The sequence below is a fragment of the Hyperoodon ampullatus genome, assembly GCF_949752795.1.
Source record: "Hyperoodon ampullatus genome assembly, chromosome: 4".
In the NCBI taxonomy this organism is placed as follows: domain Eukaryota; kingdom Metazoa; phylum Chordata; class Mammalia; order Artiodactyla; family Ziphiidae; genus Hyperoodon; species Hyperoodon ampullatus.
Genome location: NC_136917.1, coordinates 117,109,159 through 117,127,551, shown reverse-complemented (window position 1 = coordinate 117,127,551; position 18,393 = coordinate 117,109,159). Strand labels below are relative to the sequence as shown.

The following is an 18,393-nucleotide window of genomic DNA, read 5'->3' as shown; positions in this document are numbered from 1 at the left end:
TCCGGTGAGTGAATTAATTTCCATCGGTGAGTGTTTCGTTTTCTCCTGCTAACTGTGGTTATGGCCAAGCATTCTCATAGGGTAATAAATAGATAAATAAATAAACTTTGGACAATGCCTTTACCTGTGCCCTATATACAGAACTAGTCCATAGCATTTTCCAGGATTTCAGGATATTACACAGAGGAGAAAACAACAACAACAACAACAAAAACAACTGCCAAGCGATTTGGTCCTTTCCAAATTTCAGTAGCTGAGATTGAAGCGAGTGAATCGGACAGGACGAAGGGCAGAAAGAAGCCTTCCCTTGCCCCAGGAGCCACTGGCAGGACCACAGCCCACAAAACCCCAGTCAAAGTTGATGAGTCTGAGAAAAATGACCTTCATGCTTTCCCTACCTCTAGGATGTAACTTAAGTTTCTGTCTTGTAATCCTTCCCTGTCTTGACATTTACAAAATCCCACCCCCCACCCTTCCCAACCCACCCTCCAGTTATATTCCTAATTGTAACTCCAAAGTTTTCACTTTTGTGCAGCAGAGCACATCATAACAGCCACAAAATTGTGCAAAACGTACAACCATTCACACGCGTCCATACACGTGAAGACAACTGTAAGCATTGTTTCAGCATGCAGGCCTCAAACAATAAATAGCTAAATCTACAACAAATTTCTTACCAGCCAAGGGAAAGTTTAAAGTCACTTATAAATAGAAAAGAACATCTACCAAACAGCTACCAACAATGTCCCCATTGTTCAGAAACGTTCCTGGGGAGAAGAGCCCCTCGGAGATTATCGTGGAGTCCAGTGGTCCTCACCCTGCAGCCAGCCCAGCAAGCGTCCCTCCAGGCCCCCCAGTTGGGCTTTCAATCTCCAACAGCAGCTGGTGTGGAGGCTTCAAGCTTGCTCCTCAGAGAGAGGTGACAACCATTTCAAATTTTACACATAAATGGTGGAACCCATGGAAATCAAATGCTGAATATGGTACAGCAAGGGAAAAAGGCCGGCTTTTCTCTCCCTTTGAGGGGCTGATTAATGCTGACATTAATCCACAATTACAAGACAAGGACTAGATCACAGGTTCGTTCATTCATATTTAAACCATGTGCCTCTTGCACAGAAAATCCCACCCCCTCCCCCCTTCCTTCAAGTCCAGTTAGAAGCATTTACAAGGTGTGGTGGATTGGACTGTAGCAACTTCCTTTCCTTTTTTCCTTTTCTTTCTCTTCATTCAACTTGGCCTCTCCAAAGTAGAAATCCCATCTTGTCTCATTGAGGGACGGAGTCAGCTAAACTAGAGGAAAAGGAAAATTTTTTGTTAGTCTCAAAATCTGAAAAAAAAAATTAAACTTGGGACAGAGTAGGTCAATATGGCTTCCAGAGGTCTTAATTACACATTCGGTAGGTGCATTCATGCATGCAGACGGCCCAACAAAAACCGTGGTATCCGAAGAAAGATCTCTGCTTCTTTCCTAAACATGTATACGTTTAAAGTTCAAACCTATACATCTAGGTGCTGTTACGAGTTGCCTTCTTCTGCTCCCGACATTCATAATTCCTCTCCACAGTTAAACAGAGCCACTGTAGTGATCACCAGAGGGTCTCAAGAGATTCCTTTGCCAATCCCCTCCCCGCGCCCCCCGCCTTGGGCCCATTTACCATAAAGGATTCCAAATTAAATTTATTCACCATATAGAAGGCAGACATATTAATCCTCTTATTTAAATGCATCTCTGCTATTCATTACGGCAGAAATCAGTCTCGCTTTCTTTCACATGACAGCATACCAGGCCTCACCAGCCCAGGGCTGGAGTTTATTCTCCAAGTTCATCAGTCCACACTGAGGAGACTCGGGCTGTGGTATGCAGTGTGTTATTATCTACAGAATCAACCGCCATCAAGTGTGAATATAAATTCAAGGTGCCATAATCATGAAGCCTGCACATTTCATGGGAGCTGGTGTTTCCCCACACCACCCATCCTTCCCATTTAGTTAAGTCTAATTTTACAGAAGGAGAGTTTGCAGAGGGCTTTTGTCTTTCAAATGCTCACCCTATCTGTTCTTGGAGCCCATTTCCAGCCCTAGCATAAGAGTCTGCAGCCCCAGTGCTGAAACTCGAAGTACAGACAGAGGGAATTCAGGAGGGGCGCTCATCACTTGCACTGACTTCTTCTTGCTCTTGTGTGTTCGGAAGTCTGATTCATTTCATTAGTTGTTTCTTTTGGCAGTTTCATAACAGTGATTCAAGCTTTCAAGACATTCCTTAGACTACGGGTGTCATCGCCCACCCTCACCTCCCTGAAACCTATACATCAACATTAGGCCTAAAGAATGTATCTTATAATAATATGAAATGTCAAGATGTTGCATACTCAAACAGAAAAACAAAAAACCCCAAAACAAAAAACACCACTAAAAAGGGGGGCCAGGAACAAAGCAAACCAAAATCCAAACGCCGTCAAGTTGGGGGCCACACAGCACCATGAAAATGGAGCAAAATCAAAAGTAATTTCCTCTTTGTTCCTCCCAGCAGCTGGGAGCAGCTGGAGAGAGTTAAAATCTCCTTGGTGGATAAGCTTTTAGACCTAGGGAAACTTTTTGTTAACACTATTAATTCAGGTAGCACCTACATGTGGAGGGCAAAGCCAGGTCCCGGAAGCGTTTGCAGCTTAGGACTGATACCTACACAGCACCTCTTTTAAGTCACTCCATCCGGCTTAAGTGTTTTAACACTATCTTGTGTGTAGTAAACTTTAGAAATTTAAACCAACATTCTCTCTGTCGGAAACTCCAACCGTGGCTTTGATCAGCCCCACGCCACCCTTTAAAAAGGTGAACCTGGCCCTGTCGAATTTCCTTATTCTGTGCTTGACTCTCTGGCTAAGAGCACCAAGGGCAGAGGGGATGTTGTTTCGAATATAACCGAACACTTTATTTGTTCCATTTCCCAGGGACCGGACATGTGTGATTAGGTTCAAATACCCAGGAGAGGGTGAATTCGAGTGTTTGCCAACATACTCACTCTGGGCTGAGAAAGGAGGTACCAAAAATGAAGTATAAAGATAACAAGCTGATAATAGTCAAAGAAACCTCATTTTCACATGACACACAAAGCTAATTCCACTGCGAGCTAAGGTCCAAATTGAAGGGAGGAAAGAAAACTAATACGAGTATTGAACACTTAATATGTACCAGGCACTGGCTAGGTATTTTCACGCCTTTCTTTTCTTTTTCCTCATTTATCAATTCACCCAAGTCTGAACTGGGACAGACCTTAAGGAAAGCACAATTCGAATCACTCATTTGACAAAGGAGATCTCTGAAGTGCAGAGAGGTCCAGACTCCACAGCTAGAAACAGAATGTACATGTGGTCTCTCTCTTTTCTATCTATATGACATATAGGATGCCAGCCACTTCCAAGGATGCCAGCCAGTTACCATTTGGATGTACTGCCACCATCACTGGCAATTTTTAAGGCTCTCCTATGCAAATATAGTCAGTTTTGGACTAACACCCAATTTAGTGCACTGTTAATTGATGCTTTTGCCTAGAAGGTTCTTTAAACCTTCTTTAGAGTTGAGTAATGCATTCATATCGCAAATGAAATAACCCCTTTCAGAGCATTTGTTTATTCAGGATTATTGAGATGCCAGCAAGGCTGCAAAAACCAGTTTGGCGTGGGACACTGTTAGCCCCATTCGCTCCCCAGAGGATGGTTCTGACAGTTCCTGCTCCTTTGAAGGAGTCTCAGTCCAGGAAAACATTACATTACTAAGAACTGTACTAACTGTAATAGGCTGGAGGAGATAACTGAAGCAATGAAAGACACAGAACGATTACATGTGAAAGGGAGGCCAGTTTTACTGGTGTTTCTAAATGAGCTGTAAGAAATGAGCAAAGAAAAGACAAATGAGTCCAAACCCCTCTTTGCTAGAAGGTACCCTTCAAAGGTGTGAAACATACTAGGGAACACAGAACCAAACCTTTCCAAGGAATGAGTTCATTTTCCCAGCAGTTCCTCCAAAGCAGATTTTTAAATTTTATTCTCTTATTATTAGTAATGAGCCCATTAGTCACCAAAACAAATCAATCCACTCCGTGTGTTCTGTGCTACACTTAGATACGCTTAAGTGATTCCGGGGCCAATCCTGAGAATGCTTTAACAGCAGCGAAGCGGCCATTAGCTTCCCGAAGCCTGAACTGTGTAGGCCTATTAATTATTTGAGCCAAGAGTATTATATACTCTTAAGTACACAAGACAACCATTATGTACCCAGATATATGACACAGAAACACAACTTTTGTTCGCCCTGACAATGGGGTCAGCTTGACTGATTAACTCTGAAAAGCTAAAGGAAGGGTAGTTTAGATGGCTCAGTGTGTCCATACATCAGACAAGCTTATACAGTGCAGGTGCAACCTTTTCTAAGGACAGACCTAGACTTCTCAAAAGTTAATAAATGCCCTAAAGGGGGCTGTTTTTTTGGGGCGGGGGGGAGAAGGAAAAACCTTTAAAATAAGCTAATGAATAATTCTGGACAGAATACAATGGGAATCATTTTCAGCATTCAATTTTTTAAACTCCACTTCATTCTAAAAAGGGTTTGAGGAAGTTAAATTTAAAAATCTACAATTATTTCCTGGGGTGATAACAACGTGAAGTTTATTAAGTAGCCATTCGGCGTGAGCTCAAGTGCTTATGCTCTGGAGCCAGACTGCCCGGGTTGATGTCTTGACCAACCCTTCAGCCTGCGAAGCCCTATGACCTTGGGCAACTTACTTAACCCCTGTGTACATCAGGTGTTTTCATCTACGAAGTGCTCTCATAATAATATCCCACAGGGTTGTTGTAGGGACCAAATGAAATGATCCATGGGCAACACACAGCCTAGCTGCCGGCACACAGGGAGGGCTCAGGAGACAAGGTTCCTAACCTGGCCGTAATTAGAATCACTGAAGAACTTTCTAAAAATGCTAATGCCTGGGTCCCACCCAGACCTAATGAAACCCAGCCTCTGGAGTGGGCAGGTTTCAAAAAGCTCTTTGGGGGATTCTGAGGCCCAATAAAGGCTGAGAACCACTGGCTTATGTTTGGGGGGTTGCAGCTGTGGTCAACACAAGTGTTTAAGTTTCGGGGTACAAGTGCTTTTATTTGTAGTTCTTCATGTAGAACCTCTATAGGATGGGCTATATGGAGCCTGTTTCACTCACGTATGGGCTTACACAGCTAGCTCAACTATACGGATACTTACAGCTAAACTGACTCTTACCTTACGCTCACTCTCTTTAGGATGCATTGTGTTTAAGAGGGCAGATGTTTCCAGGTGCTGACAAACGCAGTAGGGATCAGCGAGTACGGGACCGTGGTTATGCTGTTCCACGCGTCCAACGTTGGATCGTAGCAGTCCAGAGTTTTGCATCGCTGAATGCCAAAGTACCCTCCAACCACGTAGAGTTTGTTTCCGGAGGCCACAGCGTGGCAGCTCATCCGCTTTGCTGTCACGTCTCCCACCTTGGTCCACTGGTAAGTCTCGCTATTGAATTTATAAGCCGAGCAGGCGGAGAACTCGGTATCTCCCCCCATAATAAAAATCTGGTTACCCAGCACAGCTGCCGCCGTGTAACGCCAGGGCTGGGGACAGGTGGCCGGGACCGTCCACCTGTTTTCACACTGATCGTAACACTGAACCTTGGGGAGCTTGTCATGACTGACGCTGGTACCTCCGAAAGCAAACAGCTTGAGCTTGGCACTCACCACTGCGGCATTGCTGACCCCTTCTCGGAGAGGGGCCACCATGGTCCATTTGTTGGTTGTGGGGTCATAATGTTCTACTTGCTTTAGAGAGACTGAGGGGGAGGCCGGGAGGCAGCCAGTGGCGGCAGTGTGCCCCCCGACCACGTACAGGCAGTGCTTCAGTTCAGCAGAGCCATGGCCAAACCTGGCCACCAGCATGGGGGCCGCCTTGGACCACTCCTCATGCAGGGTATCATAAACCCAGACATCTTTCGAGACTCCATTCTCAGACCCTCGCCCCCCAGTAATGTATACTTTGCAGCCAATTGCACAGGCGCTGAACTCTTTTCTCGGGCTGGGGATGTCGGCCTTGGGAATGATCTCTTTGGCCTTCTGGTCGACCAGATACAGCTTGTCACACATGAAAGTCTGTCCTCCCAAGAGGAAGAGGGCATGGCCGGTTTTCCGGGGCCGGGCACAGAGGCTGGTCACCACGCCGTCGTTCTGCAGGATTTTCAGCTTGCACCTGATGGCCTCTTCCACGATCTCCTTGCTCTTCCTCTGCTTGGTGATGAGCTCCTCCATGGCCACATTCTCCATGAGATAGATGGCCGGCAGCAGAGCCAGCCTCACCGTCTGCAACAGCTCCGGGAGATAGCAGTAGCGCTTCTTCAGGTCGTAGCTGATCCAGTTAATTGCAGACTCGTACACAAGTCTTTCGTCTTCCGTCTCCAGCTCTTCACTGGACAGGAGCTGCACTACCATGTCCTGGGGCAGCTGGAGGAAATCTTCGTTCTTCCTGATGGTCTGGAAATTGCTGAGACACATCCTCCAAGAGAGCTCGTACAGCTTGGTGCACTGGTGTGCGTCGGACAGCAGCAGCATGCCCAGGCAGTTGGTGGGGTGCAGGTTCTTCTCTAGGAACTCGGCGCAGGCATCCCGGATGTCTTGAAACTCCAGCATGTCACCAGCTTCCAGGAGCGATTCCGCGTTTTCTTCATTGATGATGACCCGGGAGGAGTAAGCGTAGTCGAGGAGCAGCTCCAAGACTTCCGGGTGGATGGAGTTGTCGAAGTTGACTTCGCTGTCCTGGCTCTCCTTCAGGCCGCCGCTGAACATGGCTTCGAAGTAGCGGCTGCACGCGGCCAGCACCGCCCGGTGACACGGGAAGGTCCTATTTCCGGCATGGAGAAGGACGTCGGTGAAGAGACGCTGCTGGCGTAACAGGTTCAGGTGAGTGAGGACACTGTCCGCGTAGGAGGACTTGTGAAACAGATAGATGTTAATGGAGCCACTGCTGGCCCTGGACTTGCGGTTCTCGTGCACGCTGACGGACATTTTGTTTCCACTCCTGAAAAACAAAACACAACTATTGAACCTGATGCTCTCAGTGTTCAGAACGGCCGAACCAAACCAGCAACTGTTTTGGACAGAGGAAACAGAACACTTCGCTGTTGGCCCTGCCGCCAGGGACAGTCAGGCCTATACAAAGTCAGAGACGGCTACCTACCTATAAGGAAAGACACTTATTATAATACCGTTGAGCTATTTAAACTATACACTGTTTAAAAAAAAAAAAATCACTGCTTAAGAGCAGGTTCATCTTGGAAAACCTGATTGCCAACTTGCAGGATATTGAAGTCCTTGAGAATGTAAGTCAGCAAAAGCCAAGAGGAGCAAGGTCTCATTCTCACAGCTCCCTGCCCTAGTCCAGCTGATTCACTGCTGGCCACTTGAAAGGCCAGGCCTCCAGCTCTTGTAACGCCGGGATGGGCACAGGCGTTAATGTCCTATGCAAGCAACGTAAAGCCATGTGTAAAACAAATACCTACTAATTAATTCCATTAAGAATTCCTTTGGTAAGACCCAGTGTCTTACCAAAGTGTAAGTGCAGTAAATGGGAAATGTAACATTAAAACCACAGGCTTAGGCCAACTTCTAAAATGACCAAACCTTTATTTATCATTACAAATAATTTGTAACCAGACACCTCTGCCACTACAGCGTCCTGAAAGAGCCCCAATATAAACACAACCATATACGGATCAGCAAGCTATCCTGGAAACAGGATAGATTCTGGCCACAGTCACCACTCCCCTTTCCTGCTCCAGACAGCTTCCAAAGTGGCGATTTGGGCACAGAAAGGGAAGAATATTTTGTTGTTCTGTTCTCCCTGCTTTAAATCAAATCTTAGAAAACCAGTTGCAAGAACAAAGGATGTAACCACCCATCTCTCTTGATTAAACAGGGCATCACCAGGACCATCCTTGTATACCTGCAAACGCTGGCACCTGCATCTAGGGAGTCCAAAATGCAAATGTCGCTTTATCTAAATCAAAGCACACACGTGTGTGTGTATGTGTGTTGCCTGCCATTGTTAATTTAGGGCCACTCTAGAATTTATTTGCTGACTAGAGTGTTTTCCTCAGTATCTAAATGGAAATTATAGCAGAACCGAATGCTCTCTTTGGCTTTCCTCAGTAATCAAACTGTAGGCTAAAGATACAGGACATGCCTATCACCTATCTTCAAAAATTGAACCATCTTTTTCCTTTTTCACCCTACCCTTCTGTTACTTCAAAGAAATAATAGCTTCAAGAACCTGCCTGTCAAAGGATTCCTAGGGAAACTGTTTATCCCAGGAGGGTAAACTGCGTGGTTACAGTATCTGTTCCAAACACGGAACAGCCAGTCCTTATGGCAGAGCTGAAACCCAAGGCCTGCTTGTTTCCTTCAACCTGACCAGCAGAGGCAAGGCAGGCACAGAAAACAACAGAGGCAGGTACCTAACTTGCCTTTGACACACAGGCCTCATACTATTAGGAGTTGCAACTTGTTTTCTTTCATTTTGGGCATGTAACTTTTCACTGTGAGTAAACGTGACTTAGTGGAATAAAATAAACAACAGAGTCCTAGGGCTCTGGTATTAAGAAGCCTTTACGAAGCACCCATCAGTCTCCACAGTTACTTGGGCTTTGACAAATGGTGAGAAGGAAAGCATCACCGCAACCCTCAAGCTAAGCCTCTATGGTCTAGTCCATTTTACCCAATGCCCAATGCTCCTAAGAGCAAGTGACAGGACCCTATGTGAATACACTAGGTTCTCCAATGTGTTAAAACAGTATTAGCATCCCTGCTGTCCTACTGCTGGTAGTCATCATTTGCATTAGTACATTCAAGCTGAAATTCTTTGAGGAAGATTTTAAGCCTAAACCTCAAAAGATGCTATAAATATTCCTATGCCTCATACAGAAAGGTGCAAGAACTCCAAATGAGTAGCTATGCTTTTTTTTTTTTAAGCTAATGCTTCCAAAGCAACCTCAAAAGCTGCCTCCTGTGGATGGACCTAGAGATTATCATACAAAGTAAGTCAGACAGGGAAAGACAAATATCATATGACATTGCTTATATGTGGAACCTAAAAAAAGATACAAATGAACTTATTTACAAAACAGAAATAGACTCACAGACAAAGAAAACAAACGTATGGTTACCAAAGGGGAATGGGGGAGGAGGGATAAATTAGGAGTTTGGGATTGAAATATACACACTACTATATATAAAGTAGATAACCAACAAGGATCTACTGTATAGCACAGGGAAATATACTCAATGTCTTGTAATAACCTATAATGGAAAAGAATCTAAAAAAGTATATATATATATTATATATATATAATATACATATAATGAATCACTTTGCTGTACACCTGAAACTAACAACACTGTAAACCAACTATACTTCAATTAAAAAACAAACAAAAAAAGGCTTCCCTGGTGGTGCAGTGGTTAAGAATCAGCCTGCCAATGCAGGGGACACGGGTTCAAGCCCTGGTCCGGGAAGATCCCACATGCCACGGAGCAGCTAAGCCTGTGCGCCACAACTACTGAGCCTGCGCTCTAGAGCCCATGAGCCACAACTACTGAGTCCGTGTGCCACAACTACTGAAGCCCGTGCTCCTCAACAAGAGAAGCCACCGCAATGAGAAGCCCGCGCATCACAACGAAGAGTAGCCCCCGCTCGCAGCAACCAGAGAAAGCCTGTGCACAGCAATGAAGACCCAACGCAGCCAAAAATAAATTAATTAATTAAAAAAAAAAGTTGCCTTCTTTCCAGCTAAGAGTGAATGCAGCTCTGACAGAAGAATGAGGCTGCACAAGGTACATAAGCACCAAAGTGCCTGCAGATTGAGCTGGAATTACACCCACCCGGCCCGGAAGGCGTTTCCCTAAGCAGTGTAAAACAACACTCACAACCAGGCTTACACTTAACAAAACAGTTTAGAAGACCTTGGGATATAGGATCTGCATCTCTTTGCATCCTGTGTTTATGCTCCTGTATTTCCCAGGTAGGTTCATAAAGCCAGCAGAAAGAGCCTAGCCTGTCACCTTGGATGCCACCCAGATGGAGAAGTGTGTCAGTCAAAATCCAACAATCTTGCAGCAATATTTGATTAAAATAAAAGGTAAACTTGAAGACCCAAGGGAAACGACTTGCCTTGTATTTTAAAATTATGCAAATGTGAGAACATCAGCAGAAACCACGTATACAGCCACTAAACGCACCTTCAACATGAAATGAATCATCCTTCTGGCATTTTTTTAAGCCCCCAGAGAAACAATATTTGCGTGCCAAGTTAAGTGGCAAAAAAAACGCACACATATACTTAACCTGCCTCTACAAAGAAGGGGAAAAGGGCTGCTATTACCAGTGAACATCAAAAGGGATTCTAGCTACAGTAACTTCAGTTCACTTAATGCTCTTTAACCAGGCTCTGGGCCTCCAATACTTAGCGGCGTGTCACATTTCTTTGGGTTTTAAACCTGATCTCAATGCAATCAAAGGAGAAACTAGGCAGATTTTCTCGGACATTCATATTAATGATAACAACGGAACATTATAAAGAGATTGTTAACAAGAAAAGCATTTTACTATACAGCCCTCTGTAACACCTGTAACGCTCTTTAACACTCTGGCCATGCCTGTGAGGGCGACACCACACACACGCCAAGTTCAACGGTTCATCTCCACCCTGCCCACCAATTCCTATCCTTCGAAACTAAGCATGTTAGGACTAAATACCTCCATGAGAAGAAACTAATTTTTCAGAAACCAGTTTTCATTCATTCCCTACAGACGTCTGGCCGCGGTGAACGTGCCCTCACTAGGGGTGTCTGCGCGTGGCCCTATTGCTCACCGTGCCGGGTAGGGTGCAACGTGGACCAACAATCCCGCGCGCTCGACAATGCTCTTTCCGCTGGGTGGGGGGGGGATTGATCGTATTCCGGCTCAGCTCCTCGCTCTTCAGCAGCTCGCCCGGGCGGCGCGCCACCGAGAGGAGCCCCCTCCAGCAATGCCCGTCTCTTCTTGCTGTGGGAGGGCAGCGGTGGACACCAGGTCTCCGCCCCGAGAACAGCTCCCCACCGCCGCCTAAGTCGGAGCCCCAGGCTCCGGGGCGCACACACACCCCCTCGCGATCACACCCCGCAGGCCAGGCAGCCCCTGAAACCCGCGGCGCCCGCAACAGGTCCGCGGCGGTAGGGGAGACTTACAACAGTGGCGACCGGCCACAGTGCACGACCGGCTGGGTTCTTGCCTCGGTCACCGGGTAGGGAGGGGACGGAGCGGACGTCTCAGCCCCAGGAAGCAACAGCGACTGACCGGGCGAAAGGAGCGCGCATGGAACTCTGGCTCGCGGGCTGGTTACCGCGGGCGGATCGCCGCGGTCTCACGACCCCCACGTCGCGGACTCTGCGCCCGCCACCCGCGGAGCAGCTCCCGGAGTGAGCTCTGGAGGCGAGAGCGAGCCCGCAGCTGCAGGCGCCGCTGAAAGAGGCGGGCTGTACCCTCGCGGCAGGGAGCTGGAAAGCGCCCTGTGCGCCGGCGGCCGCCTGGCGTCTCGACTCGGCCTCTGCAGCGCCACCGCCGCGCCGCCTCCTCTCCGGCTTCCCGAGCAGTCTGCGCCCGGCTGCCCAGCGCCCGGCTATAAGCGGAGCGGCGGGGAGGGGAGGGGAGGAGGGAAGGGGAGGGAGGGGAGAGGGCGCGTAGGCAAAAAGTGACACCAGGGGAGGGAGGGAGGAAGCGCGTGAATGCGGCCAGCGGAGAAGGAGGAGGAGGAGGAAGGGAAGGAGGACAAGAGTCGGAGGAGAGTGTGTCGGGGGAGTTAGTCGTGAGAGGAAGCGGGGGAGGGGGCTGTGGCGAGTGGAGAGAGACAAAGCGCACGCGGAATCTCAGCCAAGAGCAGCTGCAACCCTCGGGGATCGCGAATAAAACAAGTTTTCCTGCGTCGGTGTGTCTGCGCCTCTAGCCCAGCCGGGTGCTGAGGGATCCTCGGCCAGGGAGCGCAGCCCCTCACTGTGCGCTCCGAGCTGCGGGAGCCCGCCTGATGCTCAGGACAGGGCGGCGAGGGGCGAGCCGGGTGTCCGCGGCACGCGCCGTGGGCGCGCACAGCCCGCGCGCTGGCTGGGATATCTGGATGGAGGATGGTGGCGAGGTTTGGACACAATTTTGGACACTCCGGGGACACCGCAGGTTGGGCAAAGCCGGGCCGTAGGGTTTCTCGGTGGCAGTGGACCAGAAAGACTCGAGCCCCAGGCGCTTCCCGCCCCCCAGTCCTCCCTCCCCACCCCCCGCGGGTGCTGCACCCGCGGCTGGACTCTGCCCCACGCCGCCCGGGGCAGCAGTACCCCGGCGCTCTCCGGCGAGGCGTGCACCACGTGCTTTGCAGCCAATCGCCGCCGCCGCTTTATTCAAAGCGACCCGCTCCTAGGAGCGGCCCAGCCGCCGCCTCTTCGTAGCGATAAAGTCTCAATCGCCCTCTCAGACTGGGCCCTTTCCTGTCTTTTATCGCCGGGTCGTGTTAGTTAGGAGTTCAGCAAAGAAATGGTTCAGCACACACACGTTTGAAGCGCCCTTGTGCCACGAGAAGAGAAGGCGATTAGAAAACTAATCTCGAAAGGCGATCACTATTTATGAAGCCCACTTTTGATATTTGTACCAAGGGCTTGTCTTTCCACTGGGAGCTGAAATGCCTGTTTTTCTTTTTATTGGGTATTTGGAATAAAGTATATGAATGAACTGTAGAGATTACTGATCCGGCTCCCTCGTTTTACAGGTTAGGAAACTGAGGCCCAGGGAGATGTGAATTGTCCAGCTAGAGGGCACACAGCTACTTGCAGTGGCCCAGCCCTATAGCTGGAGTGGGGACCCACGACGGAGTTTTCTCTCCCCACTCCACCTCCCAGCTTTCTTTTAAATATTAGATGCAGAAATGGTTTAACAGGCAGAAGAGGCTCTGCCTGGTGCGCCCAGAGCCCAGAGACTGCCGAAACCAAGGCTCTGTCGGTCCTTTAATCCCACTTTCCTTTACACGCGGTCCCTTCTGGTATTCGCGCTGAGAAATTTCGCTCCTTGCAAACAAAGAAAGACAGTGCCCTCTGAAGTCCTTTGTTAGCATTAGCTCGTCAGCCTCACCACGAGCCTTTACAAATCTGCTTCATATTTTAACGTATTATGCAGAGTCTCAGCTCGAGACTGCTTCACAAAGCCGGAGAGGCCAGATCAATTCCCGGTCAGACCCACGTGCAGGGGTCTGCCTGCTGCGAGGTAAAGACAGGGGGAGCGCCGCGAGCCGACCCAGTTGCTAAAGATGTGGATAAAATCAGCGAAGACCAGACGGATAGAAACACCGTAGACGTCAGAGATAGGTGCTGAAAAGCCGGGAGAGGGAAACGTGAAGCTATTGCACATATGTCTTTTAAAAAACATGCTTCTGTAGCCTTCAGCAAGGAGTGGGGGGAAGGTGATCAGTGCAGCCCCCAAAGGCACCTCGTCCAAGCGCTTTGTCTGTCTGGGTTGTGGGTCAAAAACAAGCAGGTTGGTTATGAAGACCAAATGTTAATGTCTTCCGCGGGGAGTGGGACTGGGTGGGGTGGGGTGTTCTGTTTAAATTAAGAGATTAACATTTTTTTCTCATTAAGGAGTATTTCCTTCTTACTTAAATTACCTAACAAATCTACTGGGAACTGTACCTAGATGACCCTGCCTAGGAATAAAACATATCCTCAGTTCAGCTGGTTGGCTGGGGATTTTGCCACAGAAAGTCACTGAGCTAGGAACAGGCCATCTATTTTGGTTGTATCTTTACCACCCGGAAACTGCAGTGTCCTTAACCGAGGGGCCGGAGGGGAGAACAAAGTTTACATGTCTTTGCAAATAGCTTTGCTAAGCAGGCAGGGCTGAGAAAAGAGTGAACTCGTCTGGTCATTGTGTCATCATCCACCGATGCTAATTTCCTGTGTCTGTTCTACCTAACGTTGCCACCTTTCTACGCTTCAAGAAAAAAGAAGGAAAAAAAAGTTGTGGCCTGGAAAATCTTGAAAGTATTCAGTGACCACATACATTTGCTTCATCTGCCTTAGGGAGATAAGCAACATGGATGAAGGGAAAAGAAATTACTTATTATATGGGTTATGAAAACTGGAAGACAAATGACCTGCTGCAAACCGTACACTGGTTTGCTTGAACCTATGTATGAAAAGTTTTCAGGCCTATGGGCAGTTTCTAATGTTTATTCCACAGCTGAAAGTGATTTGCTAGTTAGCATATTACAATCACAGCAACTAAAACTGTTACTCCTCCAGCGCCTCTCAGCCAATACTAAAGGTAATTCTTAACACTTCACTTAGAGGAAGAAAAGGTGAACAAGTCTTGTATCTGTACAGGAAGAACTCTAGACAGACTTGTGATCAAAATGGATGATGATAGACATTGTAGATATGAAGTCATAAACATTTTGGGAAATACTACGGACATCCCTATTGTACAATGGCCACCACCTCCCTCAAGATGTTAGGCCGGTCCCCTGGGCCCCTGGGAGCTGGTCTGCGCCTCTGCCTTGTGACACCAAACCAAGGTCTTGTTTTTAATGCTATTAAGAAGCTGTGCCCAAGGCTTTGGCCTTGTTATCTCCCTTAACCATGTTATTTTGTTAGGCTGAAAAATAAGCAGCATGGGGTTAAATGTATTAGCTGCCTTCAAACGTAATTTATCTTCATTCCATCCTAATTTACACTCTGGCTGAATTAATGAGAATGATTTAATTAACACCGTGTGACCATAGTACCAGGGACAGGACAGCTCAGGGGATTAGACCAAACAGTGGCTAAGCAGCTGCCATCCTGCCTCCTGTGGTTCCCCGCACCCGAAGCCCCACCCACATTTCAGACACATTCCCTGCCAGTCTTCCAAAAGCGTCCTGTTCTTTGCTCCTCTTCCTGAATGTGTGACGAAGGTGGCTCCGCTTTCCTTCCTCCTGTGATTTTCGAAATGGGCCTCAAGACTGTGGCCTGTAGTCAGTGTGGCTGAGAGCCTAACAGCCTGACAAATACTTGGGCTCTTCCTCCCCTAATGTCAAGTTCGTGCTGCAAGTGGATACCCAGCCGGGGACGACACGCCTCATCTTCCACCCCGCCCCTCAGCCCGCCGTGGCGCACACGCGTGCATGCGTGCTTACATCTTGGGCGCAACACCTGTGGAAGGAAAGGGAGGGAAGTAGGATAGGCAGGGGAAGAAGTTGAGCTGGGGTGCGCTCTCAGTCAAGGCCTTGGCCGACCCCAGGTGGAGCTCAAGAGCGGAAGTGACCCTGCGGAGTTGTCCTCAGGTAAGGCGAGAAGGCCAGGCTTATAGAGAGCTGCTGCATTACCAATTGCTGAATGCAGGCTGCCCAGGAAGGGGGCCATGGCCACAGTAGTGTTCCTCAGACGCAGTTCTGAGGAGGGCAGAGAGCTGTGTGCCTTCTGCTGCCAGCACCCCCCGGGGCCAGGCAAGAAGTCCTTCATTCTCCAAGGAGATTCTGAGGCACTCAGTGCAATGCCCTCTTTGACCCTTCACCCTAACACAGAGATACAAACCTAGGAAAATGAGGCCTCAGTTCCTGCCAGCAATCCTCTTTCAAAAAGAGGGAGATTTTTTTTTTTTTACTCTGGCTGTTTATTAAAAAGACAAGGATAAGAAAAAAGTAAAGGGGCTTCCCTGGTGGCACAGTGGTTGAGAGTCCACCTGCCGATGCAGGGGACACGGGTTCGTGCCCCGGTCCGGGAAGATCCCACATGCCGGGGAGCGGCTGGGCCTGTGAGCCATGGCCGCTGAGCCTGCGCGTCCGGAGCCTGTGCTCCGCAACGGGAGAGGCCACAACAGTGAGAGGCCCGCGTACCGCAAAAGAAAAAAAAAGGTAAAGTAATCAATACAAGAAGTCATCAGCATTGTCTAAGTCAGTTATTTGTCTCTCTGGGGACAAACAAGAGGTCTAAACTGGTAGTTGTCTAAATTTAGGTTTACCACCTGCTGCATTTATGTCTTTTTAACTGTATTTGTGTTAAACACGTCATGATAAACTTTGAGAGTATTCTTAGAATTGGATCCAAATTGGCATGGTCATATTTTAAAATTTTAGTTGCTTCCTAAATCCATTATATGTGCTACCACTTTACGTGTATTTTGTGAATTAAGTTGGATTATAGTGTGACTTTTTAATTTCCAAATCCATTATATGTGCTACCACTTTACGTGTATTTTGTGAATTAAGCTGGATTATAGTGTGACTTTTTAATTTCCAATTCCAGTTGCTCATTTCTGATATATAGGAATACAGGGGACTTTTGTATAATGATGTTTAATGGAAAGTTTTCTGTGACAGTGTATTTGTGTCCTTTCAGTGCTGAGCCACCATCGGGCTGAGCTCCTTTATTCGGGGTTAGAGCTGGGGAATTCATTCTTCCTTTGAGACACCGTCACTTTCCACACCCCCAAGTGACATTGCAAGTGGTAGATAGTTTATTGGCTGCTTACAGGACTGCAGAGGGACACATTTGAGGCACTTTTCCTTGGTAGTCCTCGCCAAGGTCCAGTCATTAGTAAATCAAACCATTTAGGATGCTTCTGCTATTTCTATTGCAGGGCCCTTCAAAACAGTGATCTTCACAGCCTGTGGCTGGTTATATATTTTAGGGTCAGGCTTTTAAAATTGCATTTATTATTTTCTCTCTGATCACAAAAGCACTGCATGGTAGAAGGTTGGAAAAAACAGAAAAATAAAAGAAAAAATTAACCATAAACCTACCACATAGAGATAACGACACCTAGCATTTAAATTCTAGTCTTTCTGGGACTTCCTTGGTGGCGCAGTGGTTAAGAATCTGCCTGCCAACGCAGGGGACAAGGGTTCGATCCCTGGCCCGGGAAGATCCCACATGCCACGGAGCAACTAAGCCCATGTACCACAACTACTGAGCCTGCACTCTAGAGCCCGTGAGCCACAACTACTGAGCCCACGTGCCACAACTACTAGAGCCCACGTGCCACAACTACTGAAGCCTGCGCACCTAGAGCCCGTGCTTCGCAACAAGAGAAGCCACCGCAATGAGAAGCCTACGCACCACAACGAAGGGTAGCCCCCGCTCGCCACAACTAGAGAAAGACCGCACACAGCAACGAAGACCCAATGCAGCCAATAAATAAATAAATGTTCCTTTAAAAAACAAACAGATAAATAAATAAATTCTAGTCTTTCTGTATCCACATAGTATTTTATTTTTAGCAGTTAAGTGGTTAAGGACAGAGACTCTAGAACCAAGCTGGAATTCCTGCTTTGACATTCACTAACAAGGTGTTTGGGGGGCAAGTATTATAATATCTGGGTGCCTCAGCTTCCTAGGTTGCAATATGAGCTAATAACAGTGCCTGGCTCAGAGGGTTGTTTGGCTCCTTAACAAGCATATGTAAAGCATGTAGACCAGAGCCCAGCTAGTGGTAAGTGCTATATAATGGCTCCTTTTATGATTGTGGTAGACTGTTTAAGGAGAATGATATTCCTGCAACCCCATAGCTATTTCCTAGGAACTCTCCTAAATAAAAGTGACTTGAATCCTTGTTAAAGTTGCTGTTTCCGCAATCTGCCCAATAGCACTGGATTAAAGGACACTTCTGGTCTTGAATGAATTTACATACTCTTTTGGAGTGTTTATCTGAGGCTCTGCTTCTCTCAAACCTAGCTTGTGCAGTGAAAGCTCATATTCATGGGAATCACCTTTGCTTCCCTCCACCTCTTACGGACACTGTCTTCTTTTTGTCCTGGGACCATTGTTCTTCAGCTGATGCTGGAGAAACAATTCTTAATTCTCCATTACCTTAAAAACTAAGCTGCTGAAAGGGAAAAGTATTTAGGAAAGCACATTTTTTAAAAGCAGCTAGCTGTATTTGGAAGGCAGCAGGCCCAAACAGAGCATACGTGAAATACAGGTCCCTGCTTTTTCCTGCCCTGAAGATCTGGTAGAGGGCACTAGGTAAAAGGTTACTCATATCTGTCGGAATCATACCAGGTCTCTGCGGGGTGTGGCCTTTCACAGCCCAGGGGCATCTGAACCATTTTCCTTCTCTTTTCCATAATTTTTGAGTGCACCAAGCCCCTGGATCTAAACTCTTAATTTGTTCTCAGTAATTACACTGAAGAATTGACCGTTGTTCCGAGCAGTGAAAATGAAGGTTTTGTTTGGCCTATAGGCTTTGCTTCCAGGGCAAGATGCCAAGTCTGAGCATGTCTGGGCATGAAGAAGGGACCAGAAGAAGGGACCTTTGTGGCCCAAGAGCTCGTACCTCTGA

At 47.6% G+C, this 18,393-nt stretch overlaps 1 protein-coding gene across 2 annotated transcripts; it reads right to left on the bottom strand.

Annotated features, from left to right (window-relative positions):
• Window positions 1-1,154: 1,154 nt before the first annotated feature.
• Window positions 1,155-7,073, bottom strand: ENC1 (ectodermal-neural cortex 1; the record flags this gene model as incomplete). Of its 2 annotated transcripts, none has more annotated exons than XM_079701887.1 (2): window positions 1,155-1,293; window positions 5,272-7,073. In XM_079701887.1, the coding sequence occupies one exon, from the start codon at window positions 7,071-7,073 to the stop codon at window positions 5,304-5,306; it is 1,770 nt and encodes a 589-aa protein (XP_079558013.1). In that variant the 3' UTR covers window positions 1,155-1,293; window positions 5,272-5,303. The 2 variants fall into 2 exon arrangements, with proteins under 2 accessions (XP_079558013.1, XP_079558014.1); XM_079701888.1 differs by having other exon boundaries at window positions 1,238-1,288.
• Window positions 7,074-18,393: the final 11,320 nt, after the last annotated feature.